Raw genomic sequence first — 24992 nt, 5'->3', positions numbered from 1 at the left:
AAATTTTTGTCTGTCTGTTGGTTCTGTCCGTTTCCGCTAATCTCTGAAATGGCTGGACCGATTTTGACGGGATTTTCTTTGGCAGGTAGCTGATGTAATAAGGAGTAATTTATGTTACTTTTATTTTAGAAAAATTCTTTTCATTCATCAATATATTTGATATCGCAACTCAGTATATTTGTTTCTTGTGGTATCTAGGTAGTGTTAATAGGTGTAATAATTGAGATACATTTATTTGATAGTGTGCTACATGACTTATTAGTAACGCGTACATTCGGTGTGGAGTCATAATTTGAACTGAAGTTTAATCTAAGATATGTTGCGAAGTAAATAAATGGAAGGGTGCCGAGTGTTGACATAAATATTATAAATATAGGCATACGTTATAGTTTATATTTTTCTTTGCAGAGAGTGCTAGAACCGGCTTCGTTCTCGGTGTCGGCAGATCGACGATTCCTACTCTTAGCGCAAAGCATCCGCAAACTACATCACTACTCCTACCTCGCAAGATATACGGTCTACGATATACTTACCACGTAAGTTACATGTTTTATATAATAATTATAAAAACCCTGGACAATTCACACGACGACATCCAGTCCCAATCTAAACAGAGCTTGTGTTACATGTACTACACAACTATATATATTTTTAAAAATATACCTAGAAATCACCAATACAATCATCGTTACAAACAATCATACATATACAATCAGCAAAAGTTTGCATTGTATGAGGAATCGAACCTACGATCTACGGAAGTTAAACTAAGTCTTGAGCCGCTAGATCACCGAGGCTATTTTTCTGCTACTGTCTTCATGACTTCATCCTCGTCTTCTACTGGAGCTCCAGCAGCGTAAACTATTAACGCAGTTGAATTGCCCACGATGGCCTAGCTGGACTGACTTCATGCCCATTACTATCCTTCACTGATGCACCCTAGTGTGTATCGTTATAGCATTGGGTGCACGATATAAACAAAAAAAGGGCGTGAAGATATACTACCGATGATATGCCGCTAAAATTTAATTAAATATTTACATTACTCGGATTACGTGTTAAAACGATATACCCTAACAGAGGTGCGTACATTGTTTTCAACATCCAGACTCGTTCATACATATTGTATTAGATTTCATAGTGTGTTTGTATATCGCCAGGGGTGCCAACCGTACCAGGATTCTCATACAAGTACGAGATTTTTTAGCTTTCAGTGTGAAATTTAGACAGTCAAAACACAAAGATGTACGGGGTTTTTTTAGATAATTTTATATGTTTCACAGTTTTTTTAGTATTATTATTTATTTATTTATATAACAAGTATTATAATTCTTAAGCTATTGCTAGAAAGCCAAATTCAGCTAATGTACGAGATATTATCAGATTTTTTTTATTTCTTCGTCCGATGCAAAAAGTTTTAAGGTTGGCAACCAATACAGAGTTACCACCATCGTGTAATACATCGGAATTGCATTAAATAGATTAGCTACTGTCGGCAGTACTGCACGCTTGGATTCGTTAAGTGTTTTTTTTTTCTGACGGTAAGTAATTACCGCCGCTCATGAATACCCGCAACAACAAGGGAATTAAAATGCTTGCCGGCCTTTTTAGAAGGAATTAGCTCTTTTTTAATTATTCTAATATCGTATCGGGTCGGTAATACCATTGCTGGGAGGTGATCCCTAAGTTTTATAACGTTCATTGAGTTTTTAAATTCTTTCATAGTAGATTAGTAGTAGCTTACATTATAAAATTTTGATGCATCAAAAATTCAATTTTTTGCTATAAAGCTGTAGCCCAGTGATAGTATTCATGAAATAATACCATTCCCATTTACACAAAGGTAGATATTAAAAATAACAATACAAACTGAGCGGGTCACATGCTTACTTTAGTATGAAAACTTAAATATTTCATTTCAGACTGACACGCGCATCGTCTGAGTCACATTTTCTCCATTTTTGCAACATTTTTTTTATTATTTCTCTGTTTCTATTCATCGTAGCGTGACGTTATATAGCCTATAATCTTCCCAGACATACGGATTAAACAACACTAAAAACTTTTTCATTTTGAACCATTGGTTTCTGAGATTAGCGCGTTCAACGAACTCTTCAGCAATGATTATAATATTAGTATAGATAAATGAATAAACCTGGTCAATTAACACGGCGCTATCTAGTCCCAAGCTAAGCAGAGCTTGTGTTATGGGTACTACACAACAGATATAAATACTTACATTTTTTTTAAAATACATATTATACAGCACACACAGACCGATACAAATAACCATACTCATGAATACAAATGTTTGTACCGTACGAGAAATCGAACCCGCGGCTATCAGAAGTAAAGCGGTGTGGTGAACCGCTAGAGCACCGAAGCTGGTGGTCGTCATCGGAGATATACTCGTAGACATGTATATAATTTTGTAATCGCCTTAGCATATATTACGTCCTGTTTAGCTATGCAAGAGCCGTCTTTGGGACATGTTTTTGAAATTTATCAGACATTCTCCCGCAGTAATAGTATTCTGCAGATGACTTCTTAAATTATCAAAATCGATTGAGTAACTTTTAAATTAGCAATTCTTAATGCTCACTGAATACACTTAAATAATAAGTACATACTTAGTTAAAGAGTTCTCCGTGGTCTAGCGGTTTAGCACATATTTTAATTCCGATGGTCGCGTGTTCGATTCCTCGCATTGTACAACCATCTGTATGTTGTTTGTCTGAAAAAATGATTTTGCGTTTTAGTAGTCCTATAATACAAGCTCTGCTCATCTTGTGGCTAGATGACGCTGTGTGAATTGTCCAGAGTTAATATTATAATTATTATCTCTGTGATTTTGATTTCAATTTGGCTTATAATAGTTTTACTGTCAAAAAATAGAATGTCATAACTGAAAAGTTTACTGCTCATTCTCTCTTAAAAGTTACTGGTCTTTTTCTCATCTAGTTTTAGTGTTGCCACTTGAGAAGTTGCTGTATGAACGTAGAACACAACGTTGCACTGTCGTTATGAATATTATAGTATACTTGGCTGATAGTTCTATAAAAAGTTAAATATTAATACTTCAGAGTATATCATGATTACATATACGAATTGAGACAACATCAATTGAAATAGCTATCGAAACTGCATGGAAAGAAAAGAAAAATATATTTTCATCATTAAACTGTTTTTAATTATTCTAATAATGTTAGCCGTAACCCGGCAAAGGCCAAAAGGTCAAATCCGCGGAAATAATTATAAAGCGGCTGCAGGCCAACTCCTGCTGCAGAAAGCACTGCAAGGGTTTCGAGCCTCGGCTCAGGTCATCATGATATCGCCATTTGAATGGGGCAGGAGATCGATACTAATATTTGAAATGCAAATGTCTATTGCTACTATCTTTTTGCTGATTAAACAGCTGAACAAATCTTAATGAAATTTGAAATGTAGATAGATTACATCATATAGCCTATTATTTATCTCAAAAGCTTAGACAAAGTTGCGGTTAATTGTTTAAAATGTGGTTGTTTGTTACCTTTCTATGATTAAACTGCTGAACGCGGAATTTCCAATGAAGATATATTTCTCACCAGGACAGACATAGGCTATGTTAAATCTCAAAATATCATGATCACCTGCTTCTTCCTTATCCCCTTTATTTGTGGTCGGCGTAACATTTTTTTCACTTTGATTTATCCCTATTCGCAGCCATCTTGTTATTTACTCCCGTTCTTACCATCTTTCACACAGTCCATCCATCTCATATGTAACACCTTCCTTAAAATATGTGCATATATTTATACAAATAATAATAATCTGGAAGTAATGAAAGTTTTAGCAGACGAAATTGCGTCTAAAAATTAGGTATAAAATTATAAAATAAAATGACAAATAACGTCAAAGAGTTAGTATTAAGGTAGACTAATGAGTCTGTCCTGGCTCATTATTGAGTTAACAGCTGAGACACGGGAGATTTCCCTAATCAGTGACAAGTTGACGGGAAAACGATAATTTCCTAAGTGACTGACGTTAATGCATTCCGAGTCTGTAGAATGACACCTGGAATGATGCTAAAATAAGAAGGAAAGAAAGAAATTTTTATCAACGAAAAAATATTTATAAAATTGCAATAATCTACACTAATATTATAGAGGTGAAATTTGTATGTTTGTTTGTTCGGTATCTTCTGCTGATTCTGTGTAGTTTAAAAATTCTTTCACTCACATCTAGATACTATTGAAAACTAAGACAGTGCTAAACCACCAGAACACCGAGGTCGTCAATAATCAGTCATCATAAACTCCGATGAGAAAGGCTTCTCAATTTAATGGTGTGGAACAAGAAATAACAAGAAACGTTTGTTGTGACCTTATTATAACTTAGTGGAGTTGGAATTCGGAATGTTATATTGCTGCTATTCAAATAATAAAATTATTTACAATGGCAATGTTATTAAACTGTCAGAAGTAATGTATCTTAAGTATGACAATGAATAATAAAGTAATTTAAGAACATCTTTAATTCCTATGAGCTATACTACATATACCTCGTATGTTGGCACAAAGGACGCATAAATTATTAGGAGTGTTAGTCCACATACGCATGCATCATATTACATTTTTGGAATATCGCCTTTAAAGTTAAGAGTACAGTAAATGTTTTGCATATTTTACTTAACTTACCTCGTTTAATTTTAGATACTTTTAACAGTAGCGTACTAGTGATGTTTCTCTTTATGAACTGGACGTATTATACCTACACACAGGAATAATTCACTCTTTACGCATATGATAGCCGTGTCGATTTGACGCAACGTACTCGTATAAATAACTGTACAAAATGTGCACATACATTAGAGCTCAAGCAACAAATGCGTGCTCTGGGATTTTCTGTTCTCCTGGTACAAGCAATGTATAACCATTCTATGTATATAGTGGATGCGTCGTATGTCATAACCAGATAGTATAGATCGTTATAAACAGTATCACTAACTCAATTACGTACATTAAAATATCAGTTAATGATATGAAATGATTACACTTTCGATATAGTAAATTATTACGAGCAATGAAATTTGTTATTCAACGTTTATTGATATGTTAATCGTCATTTGCAATAATTACTGTACATATAAATTAATGTCAATAATAAATATTAATAACAACAGTAAGTATGGGAACTTACGTATTAAATTTTATTATATCTTTTGCTCTATTATCGCATTATTAATCATTAAACCAATGGAACTATTATTATTGATTACCTTACGACCTTACAATTAATATTGATTTAATTAAGGAAAAAATATTTATTAATAGTCGTAACTTTAACGATATCTGTTCATGGATTTGCGCTATTGTATATTGCCAGGGCCATTGTAGAAAGCACAGATAACATAATATTACATAGTAGAAAGCTTGCAGGGTACTATTACCTACCTACTTCTGTATCACCGTTTTAAGCCGCATTGTCACTTGTAAGCTATATTTTGTTGAGATATAGGTGCGACTGGACGCATAACATTAATCCTATGGCAAGCCTAAAGCAACGCATGAGTTTTACCACAGAGGTCACATAATGAGGTGATGTCCTTGGTACTGTTCATGTACCATATAAACGATGATTGCCACTTATCATTAAGTGTGTAATAAGTTATGTAACCAGTTTATGACATACTAGCTGTGCCCGCGACTTCCCCTCATGAAATTTGTAATTTATGTGAGATCTAATATACAAGCTTTGTTGCTGTAAATTTTCATCAAAATCAGTTTAATAGTTTTTGCGTGAAAGAGCAACAAACATCCATACATTCGTCTATCCATCCATACTCACAAACTTTCGCGTTTGTAATATTAGATATATATTATATATAGAAGATATGATTGATTTATAATACAATTTTCTGATCTGGTCACGACTTATGCATATACATTGAGACGCATAGATAACCGCGTGTACACGTAGTTGTTATCTACACGATGACGTCATGACCTTAATAGGCCGCATCCAAACGGTTATGAGTGGTAATGGCTCGCGTAATGTTCTCGGTTACGGACATTACTGCCATTTTATATCCACGTGTAAACCAAATAGGCAATGATTTATCTTTCTTTTTACAGACAAACTAATATGAAAATGAAAAATTTAATCTCCTTTTCTTCATTTGTACACTCGGGTAAAGCGGCGGCTGACAGCTATTCAAAAAAATTATATATTCGATGCTCGCGGGTTCGATTCCTTGTAGCATACATTTGTATTAATTGGTCTTTCATGCTGTCTATACATAGGGTTTTTTTATGTAATTAATATAACACACAAGCTAATAGAGTAATGGGTATTTTCTGTGCATATTAAATGTGTATTTAAAAAAAGATGTATTTAAGTATTTCTATCCATTGTATAGTATCCATAACATAATCTGTATCTAGCTTGAGACTAGATGGCGCTATGTGAAATATCCAGAGATATTATTACAATTCAAATTAAATTTCTTCTCTACCATTTCTCGCTACAACGCGTCTTCGATTCTTACAATTAATCTCAAACTGGAGCACTTAAATCTGGCACAGAACTTCACTGTCTAGTTGACGCCCTCAAACAGACATTATTCCTGTAGATTAATCGCATGGCTTTAATTTAAACTTTGCCTGCATTTTCCTCGTTAAAGCTATGTAAGTACTATATACTTCTTACAGTAAGTTGTAACTAGTACTGTAGTGTACTGTATCTTGAAAGTATAATTATATTTTTTCAAAAGATGAAAGTTCAAAATCTTCATATTTATGTCACAAAGCAGCTTGCTTTGTAAGCTGCGATTATTAATTGTAGTTTGATGTAAGGTATACTATAATTTTTGGTTTGAAGTTCTCGGTGGTCTAGCGTTTTAGCACACCGCTTTACTTTCAACGCTCGCGGGTTCGATTCCTCGCACGGTGCAAAAATTTGTTTGGTTCTTTGTAATTCTTTATTGTACAGAATATTAACAGATACATGTCTTAAAAAAATAAATAAATGGTACAATGGCGGCACTTATCCCAAAAGAGGGATTTCTTCCAGTCAACCTTTAAGTGACTGAAAGGAATTGTGGAGTGGTGGATACAGTTACAATAAAAAAATACTAATAATATTTGTATTCATGACTATGATTGTTTGTATTTGTCTGGGTGTTTTCAATATATATTATGTATGTATTTACAAAAAAAGTATCTATCTATTTGTATTCGTTATCTAGTACCCATAACACAAGATTTAGCTAGCTTAACTTGGGTCCAGAGGGCGCTGTTTGAATTGTTCTGAGATTATATATTGTTGTATTTTGCACAACTTCCTAATTTCTCAATTTGACTGATAGAGAACGTCCTTTGAAGTTTATTTCGCCATATGTACATTTGTGCATTAAACTTTAAATATATATTTTTTTAATATTCTCTGAATTATATAATGTATATATTTTTGTATTCATAATCACATCATATCGTCTCCCAACATATTGTCCCATCTGTTTTCAATCGATTCTCACATTGTTCGTGTTTAGATCTATTTTATTTATCCACACAAGCTCCAACTTGTTGCGAGCTAACCCTCGTTAGGACCAAGTTCATACATTTACTTTAATAATTAATTACTAGACAACAATACGTGTTTTGTACAAGAAAATAATATAATTAACGCGTGGTCCGATCATCAATTTCAGTTAAATTATAGAGGCGTTATATACTATATTTCATGTAGCCGTTTCATGAATTATTTGAAAATTTCATTTATTAATATTCTATATTGACCCACCTGAGTAACTGTAACCTATATATGTACATGAATAGCATCACCGAAATCACTTTAACAGAGCCCAAGCCTCATACGTTACCATTCCAGACGACTAAGACGCCTCTATTTCCTGTTATTTCCCTGACTGATCTCCAACCAAAACATATCTACAATGCTTTGTGTAACCCACGCAGACGACAATACAAAACTCTACCTCGAAAATACTCTGGATATAATTTTTCTTCTACTAAAATACATTTTACAAAACTTGAGCATCTTGCAATTTATAATATCTAATAATTTCCAACGAAATTAATTTCCTACTTTGCCGTATAAACGAAGATAAACACTTTAAAATTTATACATTTCGTGCTCTTTGTTATTAGGTATTAGCAACAAGGTCTAATGGGTTTAATAAATTATTTGAAGCTTAAAATTCTCAATTTAAGTATTCTGTTAGTAAATGTGCTAATTAAGAACCTAGTACCGACACTTAATGGTGTGAGAATTACAATGATTAAAAATATGATAAAGAAATAAGACATGCAGAATGTTTTACCGCAGGTAAACTTTGTATATATTCATCTGCGTCGGTACCTCTGTCTCACCTATTTCTGAAGCTTGTAGGATGTTTTGTTTAAAGGGTGAGATATGACAGTGAAATTATAGGGTACAGATGTTGATACCTTAGTCCTTTGAAATGGCAACTTATAACTCGTTACTAGTATCACATTACGTGATTTCCGTGGAGCTATTCATACACGAGTATATATGTGCCAGTTACCACTTACCATCAGATATGCCGAAACGTGTTTTTCTATTGCAGATTGATAAATAAAATCTACTTTTTATGTTACCTCAATATTATTTTAAAATTATATCAACCCGATATGCTCGTAAAATTCAACAATTTTCACCAAGTAACAAAGTGTCTGCCGTATATATGGCAAAGATTTATATATTTTAACCAAAAACGAAAATATATGTATGTTAGTAGATACAATTGTTTTTGACTTTATCTTCTTTTTTAGATAACAACTAGTGTTTATGCGTCCACTTAAAACCAAACAAAAAACCTTCATGTTAATGTGTTCAGACATTCTTTGGTAAAAAGGCAATAATCAGAAAGAAAGACACACGTTTGAATTTATGATATTAAGTATATATGGTACAAAATATGCATATATGTAACATAAGTAGTACTAGGGAGTTTCTATGTACTCACAGAAACCCCTTGGATGTAGCGTATGCCCTGAGAGAAGTATACAACGGGATATACTCGACCAACCTCCGGATTAGGTCGCTGAGGCTCATGGAATACGACAGCAAAGTCATACCATCGGACCAAAGCAGGACTCTATACCTGGTTCATACCCAAGCGGAGAAAGCAAAGCTAATATCCGAGGGATATGGAATGGACGAGGAGTCTAAAGTGCTGACGATTCATGAGGCCCAGGGACTGACATCGGAGAGGGTTATTATCATCAATACTAGAAGTAAACCCTTGGAAGTGCATGGCAGCTACTCTCATGCCGTGGTAGCCATCACCAGGCACACAGGCGACTGCGTATATTATACGAGAAATCGAGAAGACGCAGTTGCTCGTTTTATACAAGAGCGACTCACTCGGACATTCATGAGTACTCACTGCAGATGGCGATTAAAAATAGAGACAGGGCGATCGTTGATGCGCTGATTGCGCTAAAATAATCAGCACAAAGAAAACCAGAACAGCTGATGCATCGTCGGGGCGCTTTGGACTGGAAAGGCCGGAACATGCTCGCTAAAAGTATAAAAAAAAAAAAGGAAGGGAAAAGAAAAGGAGGAAGAAGGAAAAGAAAAAAAAGAAAGAAAAAAAGGGGAAAGGGAAGTGAAAAAGGGAAAAAAAAAAAAAAATTGCCGAATTACGACAAAAAGTGAACTGTGAAATTAAACAATCAATAATTAAACAAAACCTGGACTATAACAAATAGTGAACTTTGAAAATAGTGTTAGAATAAGATTTCATATAATTGTATATGCAGTGTAAGAATTCATAATGTGTATTGTTACATTATGAATTCTTACATTGCACAATGTAATGAAAACTGTGAAATTAGTAGTAGTGTAAGATTTATATAATTGTATATGCATATTGATAAATCTAATCTTCCAAATAAAGATGGGTGACACTGCATGTTGTCAACTCACCCGGCCGGCCAGCGGTGGTTCTGGGCCAGACGGATAAGGTCTGCCTCGGTGTCACTGTTAGGCAAATTGTAACATCTCGGCTGGAGTTGTACAAAAATGGAAATTAAATAAATATAATAATATTAAAGTAAATTAAAAAAGGCACGGACGAATATGTCTGTGGAAAAATGTATTTAAATATAAAAAAAAAAACATAAGTAGCCATAGTTAATGAAGCATGATGGTTGGCAAAAAGCTTTCTGCTTCATTCCACTTGAACGTTTTCTTATCTACATCCATCCCGGCTGCAACAATATAAGCCCACCCTATTTTACATAATAGACTCAGAAAAATAAAGAGACACTTGGGTGAGAAAAATAAGAATATTTTGAGTTACTTATGAGTTCACATGAGCGTCTATGATAAGCACTGTATTAGAGATCAAGTTGTGAACAAGTGAAGAGAACATAAATATAAATATACCTTCAAGACTGTTAACTCGGATGGTGTAGATGGAGCAGTTTTTAACTCTCGATTCATAACGAATGCATGATTGATTACTCTATAGCGGAAGTTGCAAATAATGGATAAAAGACATTAAGTAGTCGAAGTTCAGTCTCTACTATATCAATATTGATAAAAATTTAATCGAATAGATTTAATTTTGCAGTTGTAATAGACAATTGCGTTATTAGAAATATATAAAAACAGCTGCCAAAATCTACAACATTCGAGGTTGCTATTGAATTTAGGTTTTAGATAATAATTCTTACAAGTGGTCCAAATAGTATAATAATTAATTTAAATTATAAATTGGAACATCATTAAGGTTCTATTAGCAAAGACTATATAATTACTATACATGTGTGTGTCTAATACATGGTAATGTGTGTAATATTTGTTTTTATTGATTTAATGTATTTTTAAACATAATTGAAAAAATATGTAAATCTTCTCTACTTTTCTATACAAACGATAAAAATATGACATTTCCTACTTCTGCGCCGCGTAATTTTTTCAAAAGGTACAATGTTTTGCTTTACATATTAATATATGTGGTGCGTAATCATTTATTTTTTTTATTATTTATTTTTCTTTGTTTATTTGTTGTGAATTTGAGTTTTTTAATATTGTTCCAGGGAATCGTACCCACTCACGCCGTTGCCAGATGAAGTAGGGGGTGGAGTGATCACCGAAGGTCCATCCCTTCTGTTGGCCGCGTGGACTCCTAAAGGCCATGGTCTGATCACGGTTAAAGATTACGACATCTACTACCGGCCGGCTCCTCGGTCATCAACCGGGTACAAAGTGACGGAAACGGGTGTACCTGGCACTATACATAATGGAGTCCCGGATTGGTTGTATGAAGGTAAGACCTTGTCTTTTGTTTATTGTACATTATGATGGTCATGTATTATATATAAAAACCTTCCTCTAGAATCACTCTATCTATTAAAAAAAAATGCTTCAAAATTCGATTCGTACTTTTAAAAATTTTAGCATATCTGTTGCTGTCTAATACTATGACAGACAGCGACAGCGACTTTATTTTATACTATGTAATAACGACTAATAACTAAATTCCGTTACGCATGGATATAGTACATGTTTGATGGACAGATATGTATCTATATATATAATATAAATGTAACAGACCACTGTCTGTACCTGGAAATACAAGGAAAACTATGGAAGGATTTTATCAACGTAATAGAACCGAAAACAATTATTAGTACTCACTAACTTCAGGCTTAACCGATACGTTTTTCTTAAAAGTAATGTAGCTAATTCAAAGTATAAGCTATATACAAAATTGATTTTTTTTAATCATTCAAAATTTTATTCCTATCGGTGTACAAACAACAATATACAGAGTATGACCGCGGAGTTAGCTATTTTTTTTTTTTTTTGTGAATGATAATGGAATGGTGCACCCGCCTGCGCTAACGGTTTACGCTGGCGGGGCACCGGTAGAGGATGACAAGATGAGCATGATCAGGTCAGTTAGCCCATCGTGATAAAATCACCAGGAATTTAACACGATGGTTTCCAGGGGGAACCGCGTGGAGGTCGACCTGACAAGGTACATCGCTAGCAATGGGGTTATCAATCCACATTACTAACAATCCCCTTCCCCCCCGGAGTTAGCTATTGTTATACCTACTTATAAAGATCTTCCAGAAGCATTTCTCTAAATACGTAATACTGATAATTGCATATAATCCGTTGCGTGGTTTAGAAGAAATAAGGTGAGAAATAGACAAGTTGGAGCTGTCATTTTTAACATTTTTCAAAGTGTAAAAAAATAAATCTTACGTCATTAGAAACAAATTAGTTCGTATGTATAAATCTGTGTGACAATTCTTTTAGGATTTTATACTTTCATATTATATTTCATATATATTCAATACATATTTTATCCTCATATGGAATGATGGCCCACGTTATTAAAAACAAAACAATATTTAGTGAAACTGTACAAACATTTACTTGTAAAGCTTGTACATTACAAATTGTTACATAGATTCAATTACGAAGCGCGGTACTGGCTCTCATAAAACGTAGTGTTAATTATTCTGATAGATAGCACATGCTGTTTATCTTAAATGCTTCTTTTATTTATACCTTTTGCCAGCGGTGGAAAAAATGACATGTTATTAAAGATTAAAGAATTATTCTATACATTCTCGTGTGATTGAAAAAATATTACGGCAGCTGGGGTGCAGGGCTGTCTCCTATACGAGGACTCTCGTACAAATACGGAGATTTATTGCGCTTTGGTACGAGGACATTTTCTTCTTAGTACAAGATTTTGATGTACGAAATGGATTAATTTACGAGATTGTACTATTTTTTTTTCTTTGTACTATGCTAAATTTTCTACGGTTATCAAGACTGATGAACTGGCCTTTTCTCTGCGTAATGGGGGCAGTGTTCTTAACAACTTCATACGCGCCATGTCTTGAACTAACAATCACTACTTGGCGTTACTCCAATCCGTTAGTTTGTTTGCTAATTCCAGTGCAATAAATCAAATCAAAAATATTAAATCTTGGCAATTTTAAATAGTATATTTTAGATTTTCGGACTTGAAAAGTTTTACCATATACTTAAATGATAATTATGTACAATTATCATTTAAGTATATGGTAAAACTTTAATAGTAGTAGGTAACGTAAATAGTAGTTAGTTTTGTATATAGTTTATTAGTTTAGTAGTACAATTGTACATAGTTAATTCATGTTTACCAATATTGAGAAACAGAAATAGTCAGAATCTATATTCATATAAACTCAATATGATTACTTTTAAACAGTTATATTTTGTTATTACACTACTCATTCCAGAGGCCAGTCCCTATAAGCAACGACTATAACGACTTGACTTTGAGATTTCTATTTTAACTTAGATCCCTACATTTATAAATAGTACTTTGTGAGTTTATGCAATTCATCAAGTAAATTGTTTTAAGAGATTGAAAACTAATAGCTTGGTAGCAGTAAAGGATGCAAAGAAGAGTATGAAATTAGGTTAATTAATTTGTGTGGGTGTGTAAAGTTTTCACTGTGCCAAATTTCACATCAGTTCGACCGTGTAATTTTCATAAAAAGAAGGATAAACTGTTTCCTTCACGTAATCATCACCTCATCATCATCATCATCTACTTCTTCCTTATCCCATTTATTTGGGCTCCGCGTAATATGTTTTTCTTTTCAATTCCTGTTCGCAGTCATCTCATCATTTACTCCCTTTCTTACCATATCATCTTTCACACACACAGTCCATCCATCTGTTTTTCGGCCTTCCTCTGCCCTTATAACATTCATATGTAACACTTTTCTTAAAATATAATCTTCATTCCTACGCATTACATGCCCATACCACAGTAGACGAAGTGCTTTCTTCGCGTATTAATATGTACGGGTATATATAGTAGGTACATATATCTGAAATTTTAAGTCGAGTTGAAATGATATTTTAGTTTTCTCAAAAACAAGAAAACATAGACTCGAATAAGACATTTTAATTTTCCAACTCAAGGGAATGGAATGATCATTTTATTCTCTTAAGCGCGTTGTAAATGAGGGTCTCAACCTGGGGGTTTTATCTTAATGACCGCCCCCTCCCGCCTCATCTCGGTTCATTTGAGATACTGACTCTTGCCAGATTTTAAGACTCCATTGCCCCTTTCGCTTATAAAAGGGCATATTTCTCGTAAAAGTTAGAGATTTTTGAGTTGAGCAAAGGGCGCATAAAAATCCTATCAACATATGTACATTAAGTATATACATACGTTATGTTTTTTTAATTACAAACAAGCTTACGACCCAGATGATAAGTGGTGACTCCAAAGAACTTCAAAGACAGTGACTTCTGTTTTTGAAGTTCTTTGGCTTATACTTCATTTTCATGAATAACAAATAAAGAAAGATTTTGTTTATGCAATTGCTATGCAAACAAGCTGACGGCTCACCTAATGGTAAATGGTATCCGTTGCTTATATATCTGAACAACATTGCGGACATCACTAAAAGTGTAACGCCCCGTGACACTGCATTGGCATTCCTTTGGGCTTAGATTTCATGCCTGTTATGCAAAAATTTCAGTCTTATCTTACCTTTATTTTTTACGAAGCATGGCTCCTGAAAATTAACACATTTTTTGCTGCCAATTACGTTAATTATTTGTTACGTACCCTTCTCTTATTTTAATTTCTCTATCCACCCAAAAGTAGTCTGAAAGAGATTGCTAGCGATAAGACCATCTTTTGTATCAGTTAATGTATTTTTTCTATTATTTTTTTGGTTTAATTTAATTTTTCTAAAATAAAAGTAGCCTAAGTTACTCCTTAGTATATCAGCTACCTGCCAAAAAAAGTCCCGTCAAAATTGGTCCAGCCATTTCAGAGATTAGTCGGAACAAACAGACAGATAGACAAAAATTGTAAAAAAAAATATTTTTGTATATGTACCGTATTTATATTCATATGCGTATAGTAAAAAACTGTTATTTCAATATTAAAAACAGACACTCAAATTTTATTTATATGTATAGATAATTGGATCGTCAATCAGGTCATATAACGGGTCAATCAGTAATAATAGACTTAACAATCAGGTCTATTTTCTTGTCTCAGCGGAACGGCAATCTGACCTAATTATGGAACGATTTTATAGTATATTATTTATATTAATATATTACGTTATGTATCTATACAATTCAATACATATTCAATGTCACAAACAAATTAAATTGTTTTCTAATAATTATTCTGTACATTATTTAAATTATTAACCGGGTCTTAACACGAATAATTTTATGGCAAATAAAGGCTGCTCACGAGCTGACAGCTCGTGAGCACGGCTAGTGCAACCTAGTAGAAACATCGAGAGAGGTAAATACCTTTATTTGCCATAAAATTATTCGTGTTCAGACCCGGTTAATAATTTAAATAATGTATATTAAACACGAAAGTTTAAAATTAATTATTCTGTAATTCTTATAAAATTGAATCTGTGTTCCTTTTGTTTTGGGAAGGCTCTGTCTTCTGACATAGAGTTTACGCTAGTTTGGGAGTCAGAACAGCGTCTAACATTAATGAAAGTTAACAACAAATATTATATAATTTCTAGTTGTAGTCCGGGTAGGACTTCGTTCGAGCTGAATTTAACTTTATTTTTTAAACTGATACAATTTCGAAAATAAAAGAATCCTAAATTCTCTATATAACATAAACATATACTAAACTAAGATGACATATGAAAGTCAAAAGTAAGTGAGTATGGATGAATGTTTGTTACTCTTTCACGCAAAAACTACTGAACGAATGAAATTTTACAGTAATATAACTTACACATCAGAATAAGATATAGTCTATAAATGAGATAAATCTTATTACGATTCATATAAAGTGAGGTTTTTAGCATCGTATGTCGGCGGTAAATTGCCTGCCATTTATATTTTGACGTAGTTTCATATTGCACGATGCAGGGATGTGCACGAGACATGCGTCATTGCGTAATGTGCTAATTTAGATATTGTATTATACAGGTTGTTGCAATATTTTATCTAAACTAATATCATAATGAGGAAAGATTTAATATTTTAATGGACTATAGAATAGAAAATCCATTATTTAAAGAAATTTAAATTAAGCACTTTGGTATAGGCATAGTTTTTTTTTAATCAACCGCTCATTCGGAAAGCTGTCTCATCACAAGAAAAACAAAGCAAGAAATTTACGTGTCGTTTTATTAAATAATCGCTGTAACTTAATATTTTTAATTAATGTGTGAATACAAACTACTAACTAGCACTAATTTATTATAGTCAAAATATTAAATACTTCACAATAAGAATAAGATAAGATATAATAAGATGAAATCAGTTGTATTAGTTAGAGCAGACCAGTCCCTACAAGCAGCACTCGTTCACGATTATGACGGATGAAACCTACGTAAATACAATTTGTAAATGTAATCTGTAGCCCGCGGCTTCGTCTGCTTTTTTGAGATAAAAGATAGCCTTTGTCTGTCCTACGAGAACAGACAAAGGAACGGATATTAATGACATTTGACATGAAGATACAATCTATCATTTCGTCAAATGTCATTAATATTCGTTCAGCCATTTAGTCAGCAAAGATAACCAACAGGCAGATTGACAGAGAGTTTCAAATTTACAGTATAAGTCTGGATAATTAATTAATAATAATAATGTCAGGACAATTCACACAAGTTAAGCTATCTAAAGCTTGTGTTATGGGTACTAGCTAACTGATACAAATGTACATAGATATTTTTTTTTCGTAAATACATACATATATATAGAAAACACCCAGACCGATACAAACAATCATACTCATGAATACAAATGTTTGTGCCGTGCTAGGAATCGAACCCGTGACCATCGGACGTAAAGCGGTGTGCTATACCGCTAGACCACCGAGGTCCTCGAATTATACAGAATTATATAAAGAAACTATATACTCAACCAGTACCAAAGTTCTAAACCTATAGAATACCATATAGTACATTACCAGTGCGTTCTATTTGATCAAATATTCATGTTGTTTATTTTATTTTCTTAAAATATTATAATAAATTGTATAGTCGGGTCGCTGGATTTAGACAAATAATTACAACTCACAAAGAATGTTTGCCTCCGACTACTCAATGGTGCGGAGGCAATAACTCTTTGTGTGTATATAGTTTTAACTGAAATACGGGAAAACAGCGTGGGTTGCTCCTAGCGAAATGTTTAACAACAGTTAAATATACGATAATAGACAAGTCAGGTCGTATACAAATATATATATATATATATATATATATATATATATATGTGTATATAATACACGTGTGGTGCAATGTGCCTTCTCTACACTTCTGTTTTTCTGTGTCATTTAATGATAAATAATGGTAAAAGTCTTTATTGTGCACAGATACATATTACAGATAAAAGTATTTTTAGGTTCGTGATCTTATCACTTATGTCTTACAGACATTTATTACAGATAATTTAATAGACAAGCTGGGTAATGTTAATTATCATTAATCACTACTTTTTACAATATAAGTACTAACCGATTTATACCTACCGAGATAGACTTTGTAAAAAGTCGTCTGCGTCTGTCTTAGCTACCTCAGCCGTCAAACTAGTTGCTTTGTAGGCTGAGATACGGTTGAAGATTGAGCGTAGACAGTGAGATCACAGGATAAGAGACACGACCTGTTAGGACTTATGAATGGCAGGGTGTCACAATATAATGTGGTGTATGTTGTGTTATGTGTGAGCCGTTAGCATTATAATTACGAGTACATGAGAAAATATAAGAGAAATAAAAATCGTAATTTTATTCAAGTCACAAAACTTTACTACTATATAATTATTAGCACGAGTATGTTCTTTATTAATCCCTCTCTTGGTCATTATGTAGTGGAGTATCAGGCATATGTCATCCGGTTCACTAAAGCTCGCTATTTCTCTTTACTAGCTAGCATTCTGGTACAGTCGTAATAGCTTTACTAATGTACACCCCTCCAAAATAGAAATTATAACTGCCCGAGGGATAGTTCGAACCGTCAGAATAAAGTCGTATCCTGAAGGTTAGAAAGGAGCGAGCTACAGCCGTTTCATAGCTCCTTCCACTGTTTGAGAGTACCCGTTGCACTGGAATTTTTTTTATGTATATCGAACCTGGAAACAGCGCGGTCAACAGCATTGGTATATTAAAATAATTGGAAAAAAATGAACGTACTAGTTTATGATCCATGTTTCTGTACATAGCAATAAATCAAATCATTTGAATTGTGTTCAAGTCATCAAATTTTACTGCGTTGGGTTATTAATAATAAATTTTAACAAAGACCGTACAACTGAAAAGGAGAATAGGTGGTCCGTTGGAGCAATTCGTATGAAAAGATTAATGATCTCGTAAAAATATTCGACAAAACGGCTAGAAGATTAACGGAATGATACGCATAAAATTATGTACTATTTAAATGTAGGGGACAGCTACTACTTTATAAAACAAAGTTCTAGTTTTGTTAGAGTATAATTCATCTTTTAAGTCGACTGCCAAACAATAAAGATATAGCAATCTTAATTGGACTATATTTATTTGTATAGATATGCTTAACGAATTTCAATTATTCTTCCTGCAATCATTATATCATATTCTATGTTGGTCCCATTAAAGAACATTTATAAAATAGCTTTTAAGAGGAGCAGGCATAGTCAAATAAAAAAGTTATAAGATAATGTTACACTAACCTAAGCACGTGATAAATGTATTCTTATTTTTTATCTTTATTGTCGAATAAATACTGTATTTTTAATATAAACAGTGAAATGCATTGAAAACTTATATACAAAAAATATACCTATTTCAAAAACCTATAGATAGAGTTGAATTCACAGTAGAAATGTGTTATCATTCATTTGAATGTTGTTTTCATAACATACTAGTCACTCAACACGCGAGTGGTATGCATATGTGACAGAGGTTTTATAACTACGTATGTATTATACGTATAACACTTCCGGAACAAATGCACGAAATTATAGTGAAAACCGCATCAAAATCTGTTGGTTAACTTACAAAAAATGAGTGGAGACAAGAAAGAGTTATAGTTAAAACAGCAACTTTGTATTATACTATTCATGAACTCACGTAATGTACAAAACATATGGTTTCAACTAGCCATTAAATTAATATGATCTGCATATAAATCCTGCAAAATGTGGCCACTTGTAACGAACCAGCAAATTTGTCATCTCCTCCACTGTACAGTTCCGTAGTCCGAACATAAGTAGATGCTGTGTATTTTGGCACCACACCAAAATTGTTCAGCTATTGACTATTTATAGTATATCTGAAACCAATTGATGTATTATGTGTTAATACATCAATGTATAGTCATATTTAACAATCCATTTGCATTTCCCTTAATATCTATGTTTTATTCATGTATGTAAGTACCTCGTATTTGATCTTTGTTATTATTATTTATTACATGTAATAAAGTCGTACAAACATCACAAGACAAGGTGTCCAGTATCTAATATCTGGTACCTATTTTTATGTTAAGGATTCTCATTAAAAAAATAACTGGTATAATTAGAAAGAAAATTTCCAAATTACAAGTAAATTTTTACTAACATTACAATTTTAGCTAACACAGCGTCTAGCACCTGTGCTTATTGTATGAGTACTAGACAATTCATATAATTACATAAATATTTTGTATTAAATGAAATACATGCATAAAAGTTACGTATTTCTTTGAAATAAAATGACATTAGGCGCACGAAACTCTATTATTATTATAAATTTGTTTTATTTATTTATTCAAATATACCATAAGATGATATTTAATGAAGAAGTAAATTAATTACTGTCTAATAGGACAAATTAATACGCACATAGGGTCGGTCGTCTATCGTATAGTATCTAAATAGTGCTAAAATTAATGCAAGTGCAAGCAGACAAAAATAACTATTTTTAAATATAATAGAAATTCGCAAACAATTGAAACAATATGTGTAATTAACAATGTATACATCTGATTATTACATATGCTACTTGATGAGAATGCAGATAATTTGTTAACACACTAAATGAAATACGCAATGCAATATAAACATACTCGTAAATACAAATATTTGCATTGTGCGAGATAGTGACTGCGAGCATCGGAAAGAAAGTGAGTGTGCTAAATCACTAGACTCCCAAGGCCGAGATACAAAAATATGTTTTTGTCCAAAACAGTTGTATATGTCTGCAATATGCGTGTACCTTTAAGTATATTTTTATTTATTTTATTTTATTTAGCCTACATGACCCGTATTATTAATACCTTATAGATATAAAACCTTATACATAAGAAATAATAATAAAATACAAGTTCATATTATCTCTATGGTCATGAAACTGACGACGGTGATCTGCCACGGTAGCGCCGATACACCACCCTCTTCGGCCAGTAGTCCTTCTTCATGAAGGTGGGCAGCATGTTGGTGGGGACGCGGGCCACAAACGCTTTGAAGCTCGCGTAGTGACTCGATTCCAGCTGTGTGACCCTCAATGTCAGTTTACTTTTGGTCCGAATATAGTCGACGATGTCCTGTTCCTTGGTGGCGTAGTATAGTAGTAACGCAACCATCTCTATACTTACCTAACCGAGTCTAAATGTCGTTTCTGTGTTTACTTGTTTGTTGTATATCCCTGTATTTACAATCACTGTTATATCCGATGGGATAGTCAGAGACATTGTCAACTGTTGATGTTGTAAACGAAACATTTGACATACCCACTTTTGGCTCGATATATTTTGAATCCAACAGTGGGTAAGCCTTGTGACGTCTTTTTGGTTTAATTTTTCCTGCACTGGAAAGTCAGTAAGAATTGTAACTAAATATACAAAGTTTTTTTGATATCGACCCGTGAATTCCACGTTAACTATAAGACGGAATACACTAAACCACTATCAATAACACACAGTTTTTTGTGTCTGTTAAATTCGAACTTGTAACCTTTACGGAGGATACAAAGCACTACTAATTACACACAGTTTTATTTGTCTCCTCTAGATTCGAACTTTGACCTTGCGGTCTAAGTCGGAGTAGTAAACCACTAGACCATGACACTCTTAGTAGTCGTTAAATAAAAAATACATAAACTTTTTTTATACAAATGAGTTATGGTTTATTTCAATATAATTATTGTGGCGTGAGGTTATTACAGGCTTAGAATTATTGTGAAATGACTACACAAAGTAACAAATACCTTGGACAATCGATTTAGTAGCAATTTACAATTATTTATTCATTTGGATTCATTTGTTTCCAATATTTATGTACGTTTCGTTGTAATGGGACTTTAATTTTGTTTTGTTATGTAATCGAGCAGTTGTCATTACAAATAAACATTTATTTATATTTTTACTAACTGCCCCGGCGAGATTCCTACCTAGCGCTTTTCACGCTGTATCTACAAAACTACCTAATACTATAAACTACAAAAAATTGTACAATGGCGTCACTTTCGCATAGTCACAAAGGAAAGAACCGACACATTTCTCTGTTGTAATGTCATGTAGCCGCAAAATTAATTTCTGAACGCAAACTGTTTGCTAGGTACAAACAGAGAGTATTCCTAATACATTTGTAATTCACTCGTTGTTTTAATATTTTCCTCGCAGTTAATTCATTCTTTTTGAATTGAATGTCTTCAATTTTAAACTACAATTTAATTTTGTATATATGTATAAATATTACGCCAGATTAATAAAAGCGGAGCTGTAATGAAAAATATCGCAGAAACGAGGAAAGTGGAAAAAATGTCGTCTGCGTGGGTACCTCGAACTCACCTATTTGAGCTGTCAAGTAACTTGTTTTGTAAGCTATATTATATATATATATATATATATATATATTTCGGTTGAATGGTACGATTAAGCAGTGAAATTACAGGATGAGAGACGTAACATCTTAGTCCTTCGGAATAACAACGCATGAGTGGCATCATAAAGCGATGTCGGTTTGTTTCTCATGTACATGATGATTACCACTTACCATATGATGAGCTGACAGATTGTCTGCCATTTCAATTACATAAAAAATCTATATTATAAATTGTAATGTTTCTAAAATAAAACAAGAAAATGCAAACTCAAATTGTAGACATTTATCAACGGTACTTCAACCTGTATATAGCCGTCTAATAATATTCAGTTCACCTACATTCGTACGTTTGGCCGGGTCACTCGTCCGATTAATTTGTCGTCTCTCTCGTGACAGAGTATGGAAAATATTATTAGCTTATCGCTAATGTACATGGCTAAATTGTTTTTGAATAAATAAATAATACCTAACTCAAACGATGCAAAGTCATTTGCTCTAACATTTTCAATCTACCTTATTAAAAATTAAGTTCTCAATTACTGGCTATGTAACCTTATTTTATACCAGTTATAGTCCATATTTAATATTATTGGAAATAGAACAATTTAAAAAATAATCGGATATTTCCCGTAGATTATTCGTCCTGCGAAACGGTTGTTAAATAAACTCTTTAGAATTTTAAAATTCAAAGCGAGATTATTGTGTCTCATGAATCTTAATAGGTAAAAACCTTTTTAAATGAATTCAAAAGGAGGATTATGATTTACCGTTCAAAAATGAAGTTAAAGTAAAATATTCTAACGGTGCAAATAATAATAAATTTAGCATAAGACCATCTTGGTAGTAAGTCGAAAATTTTTGAACTGACTTCGAAATAGAACTGTTTTTTTTTCATCACATTGTTACCAATTACAAAAAAAACTACTTAGAAGGTTCGTGTCAAAACTTTGGTGGAATTGAATAATATTAAACGTTCGCATTTCAAATTCAACATTTCCAAGTGAGAACAACATAATCCTAGGCGGATATCCGGCTGTCAGTTTCATTTTTCAAAACTTTTTGTGGTATGAAGACTTCATCTTCGAAATTACTACTTAGTCGTTAATTTTTAGAATAAAACTCACTCTTATAAGATCTGATACAAAAAGAGACGTCGCTTCAAATCAGCTAGCTGATTGTTTTTAATTGTTTTAGATAAAACATTTTAAATAAAATAACTACTTAGTTGGTCACAATTTATCTTTCAACTGGTTGCCAATGTGGTTCTTAATTTAACAATATTTTCATGTTTATGTTATTCGTTCTCATACCAAACCCAACGGATTCCGACGAATGTTTATTTATTTTATTTAATATCATTATGCAAGTTGAAGACCAGTATGAACCACGCTGTACTGCCGACAGCGATACTTCATGTGATGTACATAATATTAATCGCCATTTCAGAGGACTGATGATACCTCCTAATACCCTGTAATTACACTGTTGATCGTTTGAAAATGTACATATTTTTCTCTGAATTATTAACGTTATAGTTTCTTCATCCTACCTCATGCGATATTAAGACTTTTCCTTTTTTTCATTTATATAAGTACATCGTAGATAATATCCTTAATAGGACGAAGAAACTACAATAAATAATGTATTGTATAAGGAAAATGGAGTATATCTTTAGTATTAGGATATAACATCTTTTCTACGCACCAACCTACGACCCTTTTAATAGGCGCCCATTTAAATGATAATTTTTCATTATGAGCGAAACTTTTTGTGGCTACCTTTGTTAAACGTTGACATAAAAAGTAAATAAAGTACGGTTTTGTGTGCTATAACTTTTGTTATGAATTATCTTGAAATAAGGAAAACTTTATTGTATTATTAATATTATAAGGTTTTTTTTCATAATTTATCAAAGTTTGTGATTATCAGATGATATTGTCTCAAACAGTCTCTCTCATCTCAATTGTCTCAAACAGATGTTTGAGACTGATGATGTTCAGTCTCATCTATTTGAGCCACCAAGTAGCTTGATTTGTTAACTGCGTTTTTGGTTGAAGGGTGAATAATAAACTCCTCACTAAAGTGGCCGGTGAAACTAATACTTTAATATTTTATTTATTTACCAAATTACATATTATACAACATATGATAATAGGTTGTATAATAAAAAAACCTCTTAGGTCCAAGTGGCATATTAATAAAAATTAAATATGCCACTTGAACATAATAGGCGCATGTATGACATTACACAGTCCATTCTTAATCAATGTTTTAACAACAACATTTTGTCTCGGTTTTTATTAGGGAATGAATAAACACTATTGTTGCTAACATAGAAAATTCAACAAAAACTAATATAGAGATTATACAATATATGAATTGTGTAATATTTAAGCGTAATATAGAAAAGAAAACCGAGGAATAATCCGTTCTTTATTAGGTGTAAATACTACACAATTTATATGTATGTACACTCTGTATTAGATTTTTCGCTTCATATATATAGTAGGTGCCATGTTCCCTACACCCCTGCCGTGTTCTCATTACGTACAGCTGAGAGACTCAAAAGATACGGTAAGCAAAAAAGATGTACCGCCTCACGGAGCGAACTTTCATTACATCACAACAGGTAGCGGCAGCAGAAAAAAATACATATTCCTGTAAATGAAATCGAACCAAGCTTACAGCCTAGCTGATGGTAAGTGGTCAAACCGTCACCTATATATATATGTATACGAATACCACGGACATATTATCTCATAATGGTAATACTACTGCGCTATCCATGCGGAGGACTATCGTTAACATGACCATATACATGAGCAGCACCACGGACATCATCTCATAGTGGTAATACTCCTGCACTGTCATTACGAAGCACTAAGGTCGAATGACCTTACTCTATAATTTCACTGCCTTATCTTCACTGCCTCTCACCCTTCAACCAAAACACAGCTTACAAACTAGTTGCTTGGTGAAATAAGTTAGGCAGAGGTAACCACGCATATAATATTGTATAAAGTATATTTTAACGTTAAATGACATTTTATTTATTTATTTTTACACTTTACATCAATATCAATTACATTATTACAATAGATAACAAACAGATAGACAAACACGCTTCTATATTTAGAGTATTAGTATAGAATAAT

The 24992-nt window shown here is 32.9% G+C and overlaps 1 protein-coding gene across 1 annotated transcript in view; it reads left to right on the top strand.

Annotated features, from left to right (window-relative positions):
• Nucleotides 1-24992, top strand: part of LOC131849654 (inactive dipeptidyl peptidase 10) — a 90155-nt gene that overhangs the window by 33452 nt on the left and 31711 nt on the right. Inside the window, exons 3-4 of the mRNA XM_059199767.1 lie at nucleotides 409-536; nucleotides 11070-11299. Of these exons, the coding sequence (XP_059055750.1) occupies nucleotides 409-536; nucleotides 11070-11299 (358 nt within the window). The remainder of the gene's footprint in view (nucleotides 1-408; nucleotides 537-11069; nucleotides 11300-24992) is intronic.

The sequence above is a fragment of the Achroia grisella genome, unplaced genomic scaffold (assembly GCF_030625045.1).
Source record: "Achroia grisella isolate CSIRO2021 unplaced genomic scaffold, CSIRO_AGI_Agris_v1 utg660, whole genome shotgun sequence".
In the NCBI taxonomy this organism is placed as follows: Eukaryota; Metazoa; Arthropoda; class Insecta; order Lepidoptera; family Pyralidae; genus Achroia; species Achroia grisella.
Note: the sequence above shows the minus strand (reverse complement) of the source record. Positions and strands in the feature narration are given on the sequence as shown.